The 15,674-nt window shown below is 60.5% G+C and overlaps 1 protein-coding gene across 1 annotated transcript in view; it reads right to left on the bottom strand.

The window, feature by feature from the left end:
* The window catches only part of SLC6A3 (solute carrier family 6 member 3), a 34,891-nt gene extending 24,012 nt beyond the window's left edge, over positions 1–10,879 (bottom strand). The window contains exons 1-4 of the mRNA XM_032337833.1: positions 10,841–10,879; positions 8,618–8,937; positions 7,332–7,463; positions 1,583–1,808 (exon numbers count right to left, since the gene is read on the bottom strand). Of these exons, the coding sequence (XP_032193724.1) occupies positions 1,583–1,808; positions 7,332–7,463; positions 8,618–8,903 (644 nt within the window). The 5' untranslated portion in view covers positions 8,904–8,937; positions 10,841–10,879. The remainder of the gene's footprint in view (positions 1–1,582; positions 1,809–7,331; positions 7,464–8,617; positions 8,938–10,840) is intronic.
* Positions 10,880–15,674: the final 4,795 nt, after the last annotated feature.

Below are 15,674 nucleotides of genomic sequence, written 5' to 3'. Positions count from 1 at the left end.
CACTGCGTCTGCCTCTCCACTTTCTGGGACGGAGGGTCCCCGCAGACCCCTTCCCTCTGATCACAGCCAGGCTGAGTGCAGACCAGGAACGGTCCGGCAAGGAGGCGCCTTACACCTGGTCAACAGCAGAGCAGTGTTCTCCACCAAGAAGAGCAAACGGCTTTCTCTTCCTCCATTGTCACCTGCTCCGCACAGCAATTCCCATCCACACCCTTGAGAGCTTCCCTGAATCTCCGTTTCTCGCAGCTGCTGTCTTTCGGGCAAATCGAGAGGGACAGATGGCAGGCGGGCTCTGCTGGCCTCTGAAACCAGCCTGTCTCTCCCGAGCGCTCCGTCTGGCTCGCGGCCCCTCCCTTTCCCTTCCCTGTCCCTCGCACACGTGCGCTCTCCTCCAGTCCCAAACCAACAACCACATCTTCCTAAACACCCCAGCACGTCCGGTGGCATGTGACCATCACCCTGCCCTGGCCACACTCTTTCCGACCACGACTCAAGGAAACCACCCGTGCTCCCGGCTGCACCTCCAGACCCGGCAAACCTGCCTCCCACGTTCCTGCCCCTTGATGCCACTTCCCACCATGGAGATACGGCGCCCACACAGGGCACAGAAACAAAGCATTCGGATTCTCAGAGTCTGAAACATAGTGTCATTCCAGGTGCTGAGTGTCTACCGGTCCCGTGAACACCCACCACCCAACACCGAACCCCCTGCCGGCAGCGCATTGCCGGATGCTGTGACGGCCGGGTTCGGCATCATTTCAGGAGGGCTCCTGGGCAAGTGTCCGGATTCTGAGGGGAAACTACGCACCCACAGGGGCGTCACCAGCCTTCTAGCCTCAGCCACCCAGATGGGGACAAGGGGAGGGGGCCAGGAGCCAGTTCCGAGAGGACCCAGAGAAGAATGGATTTGGGGAGAGCCACGCACCCGCAGGTCATGGAGGCCACGTGGTGTGGAGCCTGTGGGACGGGAGGGCCCCGGGAAGGCCCCTGGATGTGGGGGCCGAGGAGGGACTCGGGCAAGAACTGATGCTGGTTTGTAAAGAAAGAGGAACTTGTCAGGAAAAGCAACAGTGGGGGCCCCTGTAGGGCGGGTCTGTTTGGCAAGGCTGGAGGGTGTTTTCTGTGCGCAGGGCCCGGTGGGAGGACGGTGAGCGGAGCCGGGCGCACGCGGGGGCAGCCCTGTGGACGTCGGGCGGGCTCGCCTTCCTGCCCCAGGCAGCCTAACTGCGGCTGGGGCTGTTCCACGTGTTGTTCCAGTGGACCCGCGCAGGTCCATGGAGAAGGACGGTCCCGGTGGGACTGAGCTGCCCTGGCCTGTTCTGCTTCCCCCGGCACTGAGGCGTCCCCCTCCAAGGGCGCCTCCGGGCCGCTGGAAGTGGGATTTGGGAACGCGCCTCCAAGAGCCCAGAGGACCACAGTGCGGGCGCGGGACAGGGGAACGGGGGTGGGGTGGGGGGACAGGGGGACAGGGGTCCTCACCGCACCCTCGTGGGGCAGCAGGGGGAGCGCGGCGCCGCCCCGTGTCCCTCCCTTCCTGGGGCCGCCGACACGGTGAGTACCGCGGCCCCGGTCCCCCACTCACTCGAAATACTCGGTGGCAGGCGTGGTCCTGAAGGTGTCGTTGGGGCCGGAGCTGGAGTTGCCGGCGTGGGCGTCCGAGCAGTTGGGGCTGTTCCACGTGTTGTTACAGTGGACCCACGGCAGGTCCACGGAGAAGGACGAGAAGAAGTAGTGCAGCGCCCAGGCGATGATGACGTTGTAGAAGAAGCCAACGTACAGCGAGATGAGGATGACGGTGAAGCCCACGCCTGGGGCGGGAGAGCAGAGCCGTCAGCCGCGTGCCCGCCCGCCCTCCTCCAGCCCTGCTGGCTGTGCTCCCGCACCAGAAACTGAGCCATGTCTCTGCACACCCAGAGACAGCTCGCAAGAGCAAGGGTGCCAGGCTTCATGCTGTGATCCCAGACAAGGGGCTGCACCCCAACCTCCAAACCTACCGTGGCCATCTGTGTGCACACAGATCATCTAGGATCACCCTGGTAGAAGCAGGTCACCCACAGACATACAGGGAGACTATTGGCCACATGTGGCCGTCCACCACCACTCACAGCCACTCGGCATCAACCAAGGCCATCCAGGGCCACCAGGCCATGCAAAACCATCAGAATCATCTATGGCCACCAAGAGTCAGCAAAGATCACCCCAAACCATTCAGGGTCACTCAGGGATATCCAGAGCCACCAAGGAAGACCCAGATCTCCCAGAGCCATCCAGGGCCACCAACGGTCCTTAGAAATGCAGGTCCTCAATGGCCACCGACAGCTACCCAGAGCCATTCAGAGACATTTATGAACACTCATGGCTGCTCATACCCCCTCAAGACTACCCAGGGCAAACAGTCACCAGGGTTCATTTCACAGCTACCCAGAGCCACCTGGAGTCACACAAAACCATCCTTGACCACTAGGGGCCACCCAGAGGCATGCATGACCGACCAGGGGCACACAGGGCCAAGCATGACCGTCCAGGGTCAGCCAGAGCCATGCACGACCGGGACCATACATGACTGTCCAGAGTCACCCAAAGCATGCATGACTGTTCAGGGTCAGCCAGGGCCATGCATGAATATCCAGGGTCAGCCAGAGCCATATGTGACTGTCCAGGGTCACCTGGGGCCATCCCTGACCATTCAGTCTCCTAAAGCAAGCCAGGGCCTTGCATGGCGACCTTTCTAGGATCACAAAACCTGGGATTTGGGATCAGTCATTGAGGGGCTCCTGGCTCCCGGGGAGCTAGAGCAGAGTGGCAAGCACTCTTCGGGGCTGTGCCATCCTGCCTGGTGGCAGGTGGCTCTGGCCCCTCCCACTGGCCAGGAGCCCTCTTGCTCAGTGCTTGGTAAGCTCCACTCCGTTCCCCGCTCCGGGGCCCCACCAGGCTCCACGCGCAGCTCTTTGCATTTCAGCTTCCTTCACGGCTTTGCAGACACGACTCGATTGGCCTGGAGCTTTGAGTTGCTCTTTCAAAGCCTGGTTAGGTGCTCTGCCCAGTCTTGCTCGCTCCTGGCTGAGGCCGTGGCTAGGGGAGGACCACGCCTTCGAGGCGATGTTTACAGGAAGTGGCTCAGGTGTCTTTCCTGGATGTCCCCTGGAGGAGAAGCGATCCTCGTGCTCGGGACATCACTACAGATCTCCCCCTGCTCTGGAATCAAGAAGAGAAGCCTGACATTTACTCGTGCGTATCCATCAGACAGATCCTGCGTCAGGAACGTGCTAGAAACGAGAGAGCTCTGGTACGTAAACCCTCTTGGAAAACATGTGTCGTAAGCGGTGATGACTCAAACAGCAGTTTTCTTTGCAGGGCCCCTCCGCAGTTGCAGTGGTCAGCTCTGCGTAACGGGGCGCCGTTCTGCTCCGAGTTCCTGAGGACAGAGGCTCGGTTGTGATTCACAGCAAACCCACCCAAGCAGCCGTGTTCCTGGGAGCCGTGCTGTCGGGGAGCCGTGTTGTCAGCTGTGTTCCTGGGAACCGTGTCGTTGGGGAGCCGTGCCACTGGGGAGCTGCGTCGTCGGGGAACTGTGATCCCGGGAGCCACGTTGTCGGGAAGAGCATCACGGAAGGTCTTCTTGGGCAGTGCCCAACTGTGCCTGCCTGACTTGAAATCGTTTTAAGGTTTAAACTTTGTGTGCAATACCTCAGCTTGAACACGGGAAACTCAAAGCAGCCTGTGAACCAACAGCAAAGCCGATCGGAGTCCACTGTGTGACCCAAGAGCTAAGCCCTGCGCTGAGTGCACGGCCCTCCGTCTGCACTGGCCAGGGTTTCTTGACCTTCACTCCAGGGAGACAAGGTCAAACCCCAAGAACACATGGGCTCGCTCCCTGGCTGCCTGGCACCGGAGGCTCCTGCACACTAGCTGCTGCCCCCAGGGGCGCATGCCTCAGGGGGAAGGGCATGGCTGCCCAGGACAGCGGCCATGAGTGGGGTGGACAGAGCCTCACGAGCTCCCCTGACGTGTCGTTCCTCACAGGCCGGCTCGGGACAGTGACCCGCCACCCCAGAGTAGTGGGCTCAGCCCTCTCCTGCGTTCCCATGGGGCCTGCTCCTGCCGGATGCCAGCGGAGCCCGGGCCCACGCGTGAGCTCCGGTCGTAGGTCTCATCACCAGTTCCCAGTTTCTCTTTTCCTTAGTATTTCTTTAGATTAACTGTAGAACCTTTAACCTTTACGTTAATCTGGGTGTATTTTGTCTTATTTTAAGCCACTTTAAATTCTTTTTAGAAAGAGGAGCTTGATATTTCACACTAAAATACCGTCGAGTACAAAATATCATCCTTATTTTATATTCATAAAACAGGGTGGCTGGGCGCCTGGGTGGCTCAGTGGGTTAAGCCTCTGCCTTCGGCTCAGGTCATGATCTCAGGGTCCTGGGATCGAGCCCCGCATTGGGCTCTCTGCTCAGCGGGGAGCCTGCTTCCCCTCCACCCTGAGTCTGCCTCTCTGCCTACTTGTGATCTCTCTCTCTGTCAAATAAGTAAATAAAATCTTAAACAAACAAACAAACAGGGTGGCAGGGTTCCCATGGCACATGTTAGGGTCTGCATGGGGCACAGAAAGGGAACACCCTGGGGAAGCAGGCACTCGGGCCTCACAGGTGTGGCCACCCTGTCCCTCCCCACCACCCGCCAGAGCCGGGTCACACCAGCGGCAGCATGGACTCCGGCTTCAGGAGCACGTCAGGGCGCCCGCCACGGAAGATGGTCCTCACGGAGCAGCCCGGCCTTCCCGACAAGGGTCACTGCGTGTCACCGTGAGGAACGCACAGACTCCTCTGTCAGGCTGGGCGTGCTTAGCCTCTGCTGGGTCTGCACGCATGCGCCCGTGCGGGAGGAGAGGGACAGAGACAGGGAGACAGGGAGAGACAGATAGCGAGAGACAGGGAGAGACCGATGGAGAGAGAGAGAGAGCGAGAGACAGGGGGAGAGAGCGAGCCCACCCACAGGGGCCGCGCGGGCTGGGGCACAGCCCTCCACGCGGACAGGTTTCCACAACTGGACAAAGCTGTCGGGCCGTGTGGAGCGCGGCCGTGGCCCTGTGGCGCGGGGTCGGTTTCTGAGGGAGCCAGTGCTGGCCGCGGGAGCTCAGGAAAGAGGATTCGCTCCGGGTGGGGGTGCAGGCTCGGTCCCCGAGAAGCCTGGAAACCCACGAAGCCGACGCCACGGCCCGCAGCCCGCCGGCAGCAGGGCCAGCGCCCCCCCACGCGTCCCGGGGGTCACCCGAGGATGGCGCACTTCATCTCGGTCTGGACGGAAATGCCTCCGCGGGGAAGGCGCCGAGCCCCCTGCAGGCTCGGGGCGGCCGGGGCGGGGGTCCCCCGCGTGCCGTCCCTCGGGCCCGCGGCCTGCCGTTTCCTGTCGCGTCCCTCCGGCGGGGTTTGCGGAGGACGAGGCCGGCATCGCGCACCTCATTTAAGCTTCGACTTCCGCGAGCGACCCCGTGAGAGGGACTCCCGGCCCCCGGCGCGCAGATGGGGTCGGCCGGTCCCGCTCCGGGGACGGGAGTGGCGCGGAGGTGCGGAGGCCGCGCCTGGCTCCGACTCGGGGCCGCAAGCGGAGGGAAAGGCGGCCGGGGCCGGGGTCGGCGAGCGGCCGCTCGGAGGAGGCGCGGGGCCCGGGAGGGGCCTCACGGCCCGTCTCGGAGTCTGCTGCGGGGGAGCCCCGGGGCCCCAGCCCGGGCACAGCCTCCGTGAGCGACAGCTGCCCTCTCTGACCTCGACTTCCACCCCACCACCGGGCGTCCTGGGAGACCGGGAGGGCTTCCGCCGGCTGCAACACACATGGACCTTCCGGCTTTGGAGGAACTGCCACGCCAGATCTTACAGGAAGTTTCCTCAGGAAGCCGGGGGGTGCGGACCACGCCATGCCCCCCGGCCTCTCCCACGAGGCCTCCCTGAGCCACGGGCTCCTGCGACGCGGCGTGGCCTGGTGGGCGGGTGCACCCCGGAGGTGGATGTGGGGCTTGAGCCGGGTCTGGAGCCCGTGCCCTCTGCCCCTGACGAAGGACAGGGTGAGCCCTTCAAGCCCACTAACCCTCGGTGCCCGGATGTCCAGAAGGGGGACGATGTGGTGTGGGTCCTCCCCGGGGCCCCCACAAGGGTGGGGTGAGGTGACCACGGAACGGCCGGCCACGGGGTAGCCCCTTGGCTCAACACGATGTGTGTCTGCTTCCTGGTGCCGCGACTTCGTGGCAGCAGACGGCGGGCTCGGTGAGTACCCAGAGAGCTGGCCCGCCGCTAGGAAGCCCCGAGAGAGCAGAGGCCTAGTCTATATGGCAGACAGACAGATGACCGCGGATACAGACAGACAGACAGTGGTGGACAGAGGGACGGACGACAGGTGGACACCCGATACACGGACATGCTACGACCGCTGCGGTAACAGACAGCTGATGCCCCGCAGGTGACAGGGGGCCGGATGGATCCGGAGAGGACAGACAGACAGAGAGCACCACGGCTTGCACCGTGTCCCTCCAAAGCTCGTCTGCTGATGCCAAAGCCCGGTACTGTCTGGTGCGACCTTGCTGGGAGGCAGGTCTTCGTACAGCTAGGCAAACTAAGGCGTGGGTGTCGGGACGTGCCCTTGTCCAGGGTGATGGGTGTCCTTAGAGGACAGGGACATCTGGTTCCAGAGATACGCGCAGAGGAACGGTCTGGAACAGAGCCTGTGCCCCAGCCCTCTGAAGGAATCAGTCTTACCAACACACCTGGATTTTGCATCTCTAGTCTCTGGTCAAACAAATGTCCCCTGGTTAGACCACCCAGCCTGTGGCGGTCCTGCGGCAGCCGGACAGGCAGCGACAGATGCGTGGGGGAGCGCGGAGGACAGACTGACAGACGGACGGAGGGCTGGCCTATCTGCCTCATTGACAGCGACACCACTGGCGACTAGCACGCCGGCCTCACCGGACAGCAGGGGCTCCCGAGGCCTCCGTCAGGCGGCCTCTTACAGTAGGACCCAAATGGAAACGGGTCTGAGCTCATGCCCTTGTGTGGGGAGGAGAGAGACAGAGACAGAGAGACAGAGAGAGACACAGACAGGGAGACAGAGAGAGACACACACACAGCGACAGAGGCAGAGAGACGGAGACAGGGAGACAGACAGAGACACACACACAGAGACAGAGACAGAGATAGAGACAGAGTCAGGGACGTGGACATCGAAGGGCACCGAGACCTAGCGAAGCAGGACCGAGCACACACAGCAGGTGGGGGCTCGCTCTGGGAGCCCTGAGCTGACGCAGCCTGTGCCACAGGAGGGTGTGAGGAGGGTCGGGCCGTTACCTTTCAGGACGGGGCAGATCTTCCAGACGCCAGCAGCCCCCTCCCTGTTGAACTGCCCCAGGGCCAGCTCCATGTAGAAAAGGGGCATTCCGGCAATGACCATGAAGAGCAGATAGGGGACCAGGAAGGCACCTGTGGGTAGGACAGCTGGCTCAGCCCGGGGGCTGGGGAGGCCACCTGTGATCACCAGTGATCGCCACATCTTGGGCACGACCGTCTGCTTCTCCGGAAGCTCCCTGCACGGTCACCCTCCAAAGGGAAGTCCCGGGCTGTGTGGGGCAGCCTGTGACCACCACGCTGGGCCCCCCCAACATCAGTGCCCTGACACGTCCCGGCTGAACCCCAACCACCCCCTGTGCCGAGTCATGAGATCAGCCTCGGAGCAGGGCAGGCCCCCCGACAGCTCGGCTCCTGGGGCTGCCCACCCTGCCTGGCCCATACACCTGGGCCTCTGCCCCTCTCGAGCTGTCGGTCCTCTGGGCTCGGAGGTCCACGTCTGACCCTATGGGGGTTGTGCCACCCATCCCCAGTTCCCCGTCTTCAGCGTCCGCCTCGGTCCGGGGCTGCAGTGGGCAGGGGCGCTGGAGGAGCCGGAGTCCCCGCAGCATGCCGCCCCGTCCTCCTGGAGCTGCACTTGCCCCAAGCACGAATCCAGGGCCCCACGGCTCTGCGCCGGGTGAGGGGTCTGTGCTGCGCCTCCCTTCCTGGGATGGGGAAGGGGAGGCAGGGAGGCCCCGCTGTTCTGCTCAGGCCTCGTGCTACCCCCTCAGGGCGGGTGTGCTGGAAGGCCCTCCCCGGGGGGCTCCTCCAGACCCTCCTCGAGCAGCCTTGAGGGACTGACAGGCCACAAGAGCCCACGGGGGAGCGAGCACCCGCTGAACTGGCTTCAACTTGTGGGTGACGCGGTCCCTTGTTTTCCTGTTCTGCCTGGAGCCTGGAGCCGGCTGGTGTGGTTCTCGGGCTGGGCACGCTCGGCGAGCGAGATGAGGGCTCTGCTCCCAAGTCGAGGGCCTCCGTGCACGCTCATAACACGGACTGAAGTTGGCCCAAGACTAAGGGTGTTCGAGGACTTTCTTTCCAGAGCAAAAGTCATCTTTGGAAACGGAAGGCAGAGCCCTGGTGCCTCCCACCACCTCCTCCTGGGCTCAGCGTCCCGGCTGGGGAGGGCCGGTCCCGCAGGAGGCTGCGGGGCCCTCTGCTCCTACCGTCTGCGCGTCCCCCTACCCCAAATGCGGGCCCGCCCCGGCGCAGGCAGGAGCCGCGGCCTCCCAGCGGCCGGGACTCACCGCCGCCGTTTTTGTAGCACAGGTAGGGGAACCGCCAGACGTTGGCCAGGTCCACCGCGAAGCCGATCACGGACAGGAGGAAGTCGATTTTCTTGCTCCAGGTCTCCCGCTCCTGGGTCCCCAGGGGCGTCTGCGTGGGGTTGGCGAGGGTGGAGTTCGTGAGCTGCACCCCATTTTGCTCCTTGACCAGGACGAGTTCCACCGCCTTGGGGCCCATGGCGTTGGGTTCCTTAGCAGGGGCCGCGGCGGAAGACATCGGTGCCGCCGGCCGCTTGTTTTCGCTCATGGGTGGACGGAGCCTCTGGCTCCGTGCTTGGGGCCTGCAGTGGGAAAAGAAGCACACACAGAACCGCGATGGTTTAGGAGCCCGAACCACTGCGGCAGAGCTCGGAGGCAACTCTCTCCATGTCTTTGGGGCAGAATCCATTCCAAGCAGCTAGACTGACAGAGCCAAGGTTGAGGACAGCAGGACACGGGCTAGACCTCGTGGGGGCTGGGGCCGGGGGTGGGTCCTGGAAACCTCACGACAGATGCCACCTTGCTCCCTCCTTCCTGGCGGCCCTCTCTGTGCCAATTACAGTGCAAAGCTGTAGACCCTCCGGTTCTGCTTCAAGTAATGCTGCCGAACGTCACCTCCACCCTCCCCACATGGCCAGGGATTAGTTTCGCAATCTTCACCTAGCGCCCAAATGTAAGTCTTTTGGGGCGCCCGGGTGCCTCAGTCGGTTCAGTGTCTGCCTTTGGCTCAGGTCATGATCTCAGGGTCCTGGGATCGACACCCACGTTGAGTCCAGCTGCCTGCTCAGTGGGGAGACTGCTTCTGCCCCTCCCCCTGCCACCCCCCACCCCACCTGCGGTGCTCTCTCTTCTGTCTCTGAAATAAATAAATAAAATCTTTAAAAAAAAAAAAGTTTTTACAACAGTGCATATGTATTCTTTACACACAGCAGTAAAAGCAGAGAGCAAATCCTTATAACCAAAATCAGCCGCCATGATGCAAGTTTCAAGACAGCGATTCCAACAGCTTCTTCCAGGAATGCCCACAGGGTGCACTCCTGTGGCCCAGGGATGCCGTACCTGCCTGGAGGAGGCGGGCACAGCAGAGCACTGGCCCGCTTTACCTGCGGGCAGAGAGCTCCTGTAGGTAGTAACTCTACCAAGGAATTGCTTCCGGGCACCTTCATAAAGCCGCGTGTAACACAGTCCAGGAGAGCAGTTACATGTGGACCCGGCCCAGAGAGCTTCAAATAGCACTTCCGGTATGCGGACCCATCAGCACTGCCTCAGCTGCAAACACACGCACGTGCACAAGTGCACACACGGACACACACACAGAAATGCATGACCCCCACCCCCCAGCCCGGCTGAAGGAAAGGAGTAATGGACGGCCGCTCTACTGGGGTCATTTTCTTCTGCATCCGAATTTGAACGACTCACCATAGAGGTGATTTTACCCACTGCTTCCCTGCGGCCCCTTCGCCTCCAGAGTGGGCTGGAGCTGCGGGCATGGGGAGACTTTCACTCGGACGGGATCCCCGTCATCCCCTGCCACGGAGGGGACACTGGGATTGGCGGTGAGCCAACCCAACTCCTGAAACCACGGCCGCAGGGGCCATGTTTGGGTACAGAAAGCAAAAGGTTTCAGAAAGCTTCCTTCTGTGCCCAGAAGGACAAACGGAGCCGGCTGATGCGCTGCTCCTTCCCTGCAACCAGCCCCGGCGCGCACACGCAGCGTCTCCCAGACCGAACCACAAACACCCGCAGGATGAAATTCACCCCCACCGGTCCGCCGCACCGCGCGGCATGGCTCAGCAGGGAGGAATCCGCCACAAAGGCCGATGGACCCCCGGAGCTGGCGCCCTGGGGACCCCAGCGACGACCGCCCCTTCCCGCGCCGCCCAGCGCGCAGGGCGGCCACGGGACCAGGGGACCAGGCGCTCAGCCCACAGGACCCGGCCAGGGCTCACCGGGGCGCGATCAGTCCCTCACCCCTTCCCGTGCACACCCCTCTCGGCCACCGGCCTCCCTAAGACCGTGAGTGGTATTGTCGGGGCGCGCTGCCCCTGTCAGCGACTTTTGGAGACGCGGTGCCCCCGACGGTGCCCGCCCCAGCCTGGCGCCTCTGGGCCACAGACTTCGGGGTCCGCGGAGGGAGCGCAGCGCCCCGAGGATGCGCGGGCGCGGCTCGCCGTGCTCTCGCTCACCTGCCCGCCCCGGCCTCACCTCTGCGCTGGGGTCCCGCCGCCAGCGGCCGCAAAACCTCCGACCCGCTCCCTTCCCGCTGCGCTGGGCGGTCGCGGCCTCCGGGCTCTTATGGTGTCTCGCGCCCGCCCCGCCCCTCCCGCCGTCGGGGGCGCCCGCCCGCCCTGGCTCCGCCCCCGCACCGCCCCGGGTGGGCGGAGGACCAGCCCCGGCCGCGCCCCCGGGCCCCGCCCGCGGACCCGACAGCCTGGCTGTGGCCAGCGGCCGGCGGCGGGTGCCAAGTCCCGCAGCATCCCAGGTCCTCCGACGCGTGGGAGCGGGGACACCTCCCGGGCCCAGGAGTCGCAGGACTGAGACGGCGGGTTCGCGGCGGAACCAGCCTCGGCGTCCCTGCTACCCTCGCCCGCACCCCCGGGGCTGCCCGCTCCTTGAGGCGTCTGTCTTGGGGCGCCCGGGAGGCTCGACGCTGGACCGCGGAGATGCCCCGAGGAGCAGCTGGCGGCGGCGGGGACAGCGTGGCGCGCGCGCTGGGAACGACGCTGGGGCGCGCGGTGTGAGCGGGGCCCGCCGATTCCCTCCGCTCTCCCCGGCAGTCCAGCTGCTCCGACCCTCCCCCTCCGACCGCCCTTCCCTCGTCGGGCGCCCTGGGTCTTCTCCCCGCAGAGTCTCGCCCGGAGCAGGGGCGGCTGGTGACGAACCTCAACTCAAAGCCGGCCCCGCGGGGGCAACCCTGGTTCCTGCTCTACCTCGCGGGCCCCGCACCCCTGTGCAGAGAGCGCCCCCCCCCCCCCCCCCCCCCCCCCCGGCACCTGATGGCCGCCTGGGTCCTTCTGTGGCCCCGGGCTCAGCCACCATCGCGGTGCCATTACCATGGTTTGCCCCTAGTACTCGAGCTCTGACCGGAGCCACAGGGCTGGAATGATGTGCCGAGGAAAACGATTTCTCTGACAAGCCTGGAAAGCCCCCTGCGGTGGATAAACCCTCGGGGAGGGAACAGACTGGAATCTTTGCCAAAATGCCTCCTACAAGATTTTACATTCACGGAGTCCACAGGCCACCAACCGAGGCCCAGGAGGTGTGCAGAATGGTGTCAAGGTGAGTGACCGTGCACTGGCTTTACCCTCCGGGAGGCCCGGTCTCTGGGTGTGAACCTTCCTCCTGAGTCTCCTTTGGTCTTGCCGCTGTGTATTTGCTGTGGTGGGGCAAGCGCACAGGTCCCCCCGCTCCGCAGCCTGTCTAGACCACTCACTGTGGCTCAGCACATCACAGAAGCTGTGTCCCTTTGTCAGGGGACCTCGGAGTGCCCTTGCTCCTCAGTGGCCTTTCCCCTACTCACGCCAGCCTCACCATCTTTCTCCCAGCCTCCTGCCAGCCCGGCTGTTGCCTTAGACAGGAACCCTGCCCAGGGAGGCCCCAGGAAGCGCTCCAGGCTGAAATAGAATCGAGCAGAAAGAACCCTTGACTCAGTGTCTCCGTCTGCTTTCACAGCAGTAATAAAAATCCGAAAGAACTGGAGGTTTAGAAACAAAGGCGGTTGTCCCAGTTCTGCAGGTGGTAAGTGCGTTGACAGTCTGGTGAGGCCTCCTTCCTGGTCGGCGGGGTCTGGTCTGTGTCCTCCCCGGGTGCAAGTGGGAGAGACTTGTCTGGGTCTCCGGTCCCATTCCGGAAGGCTCTACCCTCGGGACCTCACCACCTCCCAAAGGCCCCACCTCCAGTACCCCTGCACGGATGGTAGATGTCAACATGTGAACTTGGGGGGAGATGCAGTTCAGTCCCTAGAGCTGAGGGAAGTGACAGGGATTTCAGAAGACGATGACGTACACCTTGACTCTCTAACAGCAATGGCCATCGTTCAGGGGCTGTGTCTTCCCACACTGGCTCAGTAATTCAGGTGGTAAGAAAATAGGGTAATCTCATGGCAGCGCTTTAATCCACGACGCCGAGGAAATAAATGGCCACCACAGGAAGACTTTCTTTTAAATAAGGGAGCCCGGGTGAGAACTGATGAGGTCTGGTCTGTATAGTAAAAACACTTCCACACATTTATTCTTCTTAGTTCTGGAGGCTGGAAGTTGGACATCTGGGTGCCGTCGTGGTCTGGGTCTAAGTGAGCCTCTCCGGGCTTGTCTTGGCAGGGTGGGGGAGTGGTTCTGGGCAGAGGGGAGACAGCTGCGGGCTGGGGAGGTAGAGAAAGCCGACGCGCTGGTCTCTCTTTTTAAGGCACTGATCCTAACACAGCCCACCCACACGCGTTCCTCTACCCCGAATCCCCTCCCCAAAGCCCACCTTCCAGTACACGCAGGAGGGGGTGAAGGCTTCCACACGGGGACTGTGGAGGGGCACATCCGGTGTATGTGATGCTTGCCGCTTCTTGTGTTTGTGTCATTTCAGCTGAGCTGTGGTGTTCTAGGATTTCCTTTCCTTTCTTGGGATTTTTTTGGTGTTCCTTGAGTTAATTATTGCCTATTTTTTTGTTAATTTTCCACATTCCTTTCATTAATTCAACTCCAAACTCTCCAACAATTATATCAACATCCTTCGGATTTGCTAAAACCCGGGAGGCAGTGACTAGAGTCTTCGGCCTCTGCTCCCTTAGGGACACTGGCCCTCCCGTCTTGCCGCCCAGCCTTTGTCCTGGCATTTCCCATGGCCGTGACTCCGGGACCCCTTGCGAACCCTTTCGTGCGTTGAACCCTTGTTTCTAGGATCCCATGTGTGCTGCGTTTTGGCCTCACCGCCACCTGCTTCTCAGATCTCCTCCGCACCACAAAGGAGAAACTAGGAAGTCTCCCCCCTAGGATCCCTGCCCCATATAGTCCTAGGTTAGAATTTAGCAGTAAGAGACACTCCTACCAGATCAGGTAGTTGGAAGAGAAGTGGAAGCCATTATTGCACGGTTCCCAGAGGCGTGTTGTTGGCTCTGATGGGAGATGTGAAATTCTTGGCAGCCCCCTGGAGAGCTTCTCAGCTCCAACTTCAGCCTCTGATCTCTTAACCCGAATAACTCAGCTCAAATCCTGGTCTATGCAGCTATCGGTGCTGTGAATGCCTTGCCCCACCCCCCGCCCCAGTGATTATTGGGAACGACCGTAAGACCAGTTTCCCTTCACATGGCAGGGACAGCAGCACCGCCCCCATCTGATCTCAGTGCTCTGTCCACTCTCCTGCTCACTGTCATGCCCAGTCCAGACACATTTATTGTCTGCCACCCCGCAGCATACAGCATCGATCTGCGACACCGGGACGTCATGCCGAACCTACCTGGTGAGCAAGAAATAAACAACACCAAGACACCGTGGTAAGACACATGCGTGCTAGAGATCAGGGAAAACGTTATGTTTGAATGTAAATACACATGTAGATACATATTCCGAAGCTTGTTATCTTGGTGAAGTCTCTGTGGGTCCGTAGAGATTCGGGACTGGTCAGGGTCCACAGTGAAAGATAGCTTGCTGTCTCTGGCTGTCCTGCTCTTAAGGAAGCATCACCATACCTGTGAGATTCTTTGGGTTTGGGGGCTTCTAACTGGGAATGCTTCTATGACCCATTCACTGAGTTATCCACAATGTGTTCAGTTTTTCCCCAGAGCAAGAAAGGTTCTGGAACAGTCTGGCTTATTCTAAACTTAAGCATGCATGTAAATCACTTAAATAAGCCTTAATGTGTATGAAACACAGACGTCACCCTGTCTCTGCTGGTGACCCATAGTGAGGAGTCTTAGAGTTTTGGAGAATAGTCTAATATTGTTCTGGAAATACTTATTCTCCTTTTGAATAAGCATGCCCCTGAGCCACAGTAGAAAGTTACAGGACTCCAAGTTACACAGAACCAGAGCAACCCATCATAAACTAACCCACAAACCCAAAAAAGTTTGGTATTGACAGCAACTTGCCATCATGAGATGGAAGCACTCTCTACAAAATCAGGCTCGAGCAGGGGCTGAAGACACACCAGGCTGCATGAACAAGTGTCCACTCTTGTTGCACAATCACCACCCCTTAACCCTGACCTCCAGCGTCATGGCTGCCCGAGGAAGCATATGGATCCCGTATGTCGTACCCTCTCTGCTGAGCCCAACAGTGTGTAGCGGGCTGCAGGATCACAGGGGGCACCCGGAAGGGGAAAGCAGGGAGATGTTCTCAGTGGGTCGGGAACCAAGCAGTGTGTCAGGCTATATTTTGTGGAGAGCGAGTGAGCGAGCACGCGCGAGAGAAAAGTCTCAACTTGCTCACAGGCATTGGCTAATGGTGTGGCTTGTATAGTAACAGACTTCAAAGAAAATTAAGAAATTGGTGACAGAATCTTAATTGGCAGACTGCATAATTATGGAGAAAATCTTAAGGAATCCTCAAAACAACTACTAGAATTAATAAGTGACTTTAGTAAGGTCATGGGATATAACGGAAGTCAGTTATATGCCAGCAGCAATTAACTGTAAAATGCAATTTAAAATAATTTCTTTTATGGTACCCCCTAAAAAAATGCTTAGGATAAAATATCTACCAGACGTGTGTTGAAAACTAGAATACATTGCTGAGAAACTACAAAGACCTAAGTAAGTGGAGAGGTATACCATGTTCATGGTTGAAAGTCTCACCGCTAAGATGTTATTTCTTCTCAAATTGATATACAGATTCAGCTCAAGCCTAACCAGAATTCTAACTTGCTTTTTAAAAATTTATTTTTATTTTTTATTTTGAGAGGGAGAGAATGCACGTGAGAGCGTGCATGCATGAGTGGGTGGGGCAGAAGGCGAGGGAGAGAGAGACTCTCAAGCAGGCTCCATGTCCAGCGCGGAGCCTGATGCAGGCTCGATCTCACAACCTTGAGATCATGATCTGAGCTGAAATCAAGA

Source organism: Mustela erminea, chromosome 3, assembly GCF_009829155.1.
Source record: "Mustela erminea isolate mMusErm1 chromosome 3, mMusErm1.Pri, whole genome shotgun sequence".
In the NCBI taxonomy this organism is placed as follows: Eukaryota; Metazoa; Chordata; class Mammalia; order Carnivora; family Mustelidae; genus Mustela; species Mustela erminea.
The sequence above is the reverse complement of the archived record's forward strand: the minus strand, read 5'-3'. Positions and strand labels throughout refer to the sequence as shown.